General features: G+C 41.6%; 1 protein-coding gene across 2 annotated transcripts in view; it reads left to right on the top strand.

The window, feature by feature from the left end:
- The window catches only part of LOC311042476 (P2Y purinoceptor 13-like), a 13139-nt gene extending 11143 nt beyond the window's left edge, over positions 1-1996 (top strand). For both annotated transcript variants that reach the window (XM_084053231.1, XM_084053232.1), the window contains exons 5-6: positions 1107-1323; positions 1762-1996. In XM_084053231.1, the coding sequence (XP_083909357.1) occupies positions 1107-1323; positions 1762-1985 (441 nt within the window). In that variant the 3' untranslated portion in view covers positions 1986-1996. The remainder of the gene's footprint in view (positions 1-1106; positions 1324-1761) is intronic.
- Positions 1997-2870: the final 874 nt, after the last annotated feature.

Raw genomic sequence — 2870 nt, 5'->3', positions numbered from 1 at the left:
ATGGGCAAACAAGGCCGAATTCAGCACACGTCTTCTTTTGTGTGTCGTATATATATATATATACTTAAAGTACAAAAGTAAAAGTACTCATTATGCAAAATGTCCCATTTCACAGTTTTCAAATGTATAAAATGGGGGGAAAAAATAGAAAATATATATAAAAACATAAAAACAAAGCAGATATACAAGCTCACAATTGTGATCACTTTTAGTGTGCCCAGTAATAATTGGTTGTGTATAAAATAACAAATATAAAAGATCGCGCACGCGCGCGCACACACACCGCTGTCCAAATGTAGCAGCCCCGTCTCTCACCCACTGTGCTGTTCTCGCTCTCACTATTGTAGTTTGTGGGTGGTTAACTCTCTAAAGATGAAAAAAGTGCTTGCATTTCCTCTTTTCTTTTTCTCTGTGCATGTGATTAGGACTAGAGTCTTGAGTTGGAGTATCTATCTATACTTTGACTCAAGTACTGGGATTTATTTATTGTGTCCAGGTGGTGTTCATAAACAGTTTGTTGTGCTGTGTGTTGATGTAATGTGTCCAGGTGGTGTTCATAAACAGTTTGTTGTGTTGTGTGTTGATGTGATGTGTCCAGGTGGTGTTCATAAACAGTTTGTTGTGCTGTGTGTTGATGTAATGTGTCCAGGTGTTGTTCATAAACAGTTTGTTGTGCTGTGTGTTGATGTGATGTGTCCAGGTGGTGTTCATAAACAGTTTGTTGTGCTGTGTGTTGATGTGATGTGTCCAGGTGGTGTTCATAAACAGTTTGTTGTGCTGTGTGTTGATGTAATGTGTCCAGGTGGTGTTCATAAACAGTTTGTTGTGCTGTGTGTTGATGTGATGTGTCCGTGGTGTTCATAAACAGTTTGTTGTGCTGTGTGTTGATGTGATGTGTCCAGGTGGTGTTCTTAAACAGTTTGTTGTGCTGTGTGTTGATGTAATGTGTCCAGGTGGTGTTCATAAACAGTTTGTTGTGCTGTGTGTTGATGTAATGTGTCCAGGTGGTGTTCATAAACAGTTTGTTGTGTTGTGTGTTGATGTAATGTGTCCAGGTGGTGTTCATAAACAGTTTGTTGTGCTGTGTGTTGATGTAATGTGTCCAGGTGGTGTTCTGGGGTACGCTGGCTCTGATGGTGTTCTGCTACACCTTCATCAGTAGGAAGGTGTACCAGTCCTACAAAGCCTCCAGGAGCAGCTCTGAAGCCACCAGTCGCAGAACCAAAGCCAAGGTCTTCGTGGTGGTAGTGGTGTTTTTCATCTGCTTTGCCCCCTACCACTTTACCCGTGTTCCCTACACCCTGTCCCAAACCAGAAACCATGGTTATTATTGTTTTGAATTTTTCATTATTTTTAATAATTGGGGGGGTCTCAAGGTTTGCTTGTTTAGCTCAGTTTTTATTCGTTTTAGTGTTAGTTTTAGTATTTTGTCAGGGGAAAGAAAAACGATTCCAGAAAAATATATTGTGTAATAAAAAACATATATTAAAAATGCATTTAAACACAGTTAAAGTCATTAAAGATACATTTCATATACAACTAACATACTAGGCTTATTTATGGAATAAATCGACAAAGTCTAAAACCAAGGACATTTTCTCTACAATATATGATTTGGTTGGTTTTAGTTTGTTTTGTGGACACACAATACAGCTTCAGTTATTATTTCAGTTAACTAAAATGTTGTTTTCAATTCTAGCTTCGGTTATTTCTTAAGTCTTAGGCTAGTTAACTATACAATCACTTCTCCCCAAAACACAGCACAGCACTGCAGAGCAGAGAACGCCCTCTACATCGCCAAGAACACCACCTTGTGGCTGTCTGCCACCAACGTGTGCCTGGACCCGCTCATCTACGTGCTCCTGTGCAAGGGCTTCCGCAAGCGACTGACGGCCGCGTTCAGCCACAAGCCCCTCCCACAAAGCGACGCGGATGGTCCCACCCCATCGTCAACACAGCTGGAGATGTGTGATAGGAAAGACTGATGAAAGAGGGTGATGCTTTTTATCCCAATTTAGTCATTATGCTCATTCTCCATCTGGCTATCATCCAGTTTGGGCCGGATTTCCAAACGTCATCAAATACGTAGGCAAGTCAGGAAGTGACTCAATTATACATTGGAAGGCTCTATGTCTCCCCACCCACGGACCTATTCATTGACAGTCACTGGTCCCACCTGGACCACATACCAATCAGAAGCCGCGGCTCCTGGGTGCCCGTCCACTCTGGTGCCGACCCTTGGAAATAGCATGATTTCCAGACTGAGAAGCGAAAACAATCCACCGAATGGAGCGAATCAGTCTGGATTCCAGGCTAGCTAATTCCCAATTCCCCCTTGAATTGTAGTCCCTTGTAGTCTAGGACCTGGCTAAGATATGTATGCACTTAATTTAGGAGAGATTATCTCAACTGTTCTTGGCTAATATGACCCCAAGGAACAATTTAGGAACTATGAGAAATTCTCTATCCGGGGCGAAATACTCGGAAATGACCACGCCCCTTTTAAAATGACCGCTACGTCAAACATAGCTCGATCTTCTAAACCGTTGGAGCTACAGATTTTCAGAGGTGCTCAAAATGTTCACAATACTCATGTTTAGTGAAAAAAACAAATGTGTAAAATATCAAATTTTATATTTTATTACAGAACAGCTAAAAAAAACTGTCTAAAAGCGGTCAACTTATTACAGTCCAGGGCCATAAGAATATTTTTGCGTGAATCAATCTAAAAGCACCAAATGTGTCCCAGATATAACCCAGGGCATGCTCCGATGATGTAGCAAGGGTGCCCGAGCCAGCAACCTTCGGGATCATCATAGTGGCCAAATCCAATATGGCCGCCACCTGAAAAAGGTTTTGGCTATGTTTGA

The sequence above is a fragment of the Gymnoscopelus microlampas genome (assembly GCF_963454915.1).
Source record: "Gymnoscopelus microlampas genome assembly, chromosome: 3".
NCBI lineage: Eukaryota > Metazoa > Chordata > Actinopteri > Myctophiformes > Myctophidae > Gymnoscopelus > Gymnoscopelus microlampas.
Note: the sequence above shows the minus strand (reverse complement) of the source record. Positions and strands in the feature narration are given on the sequence as shown.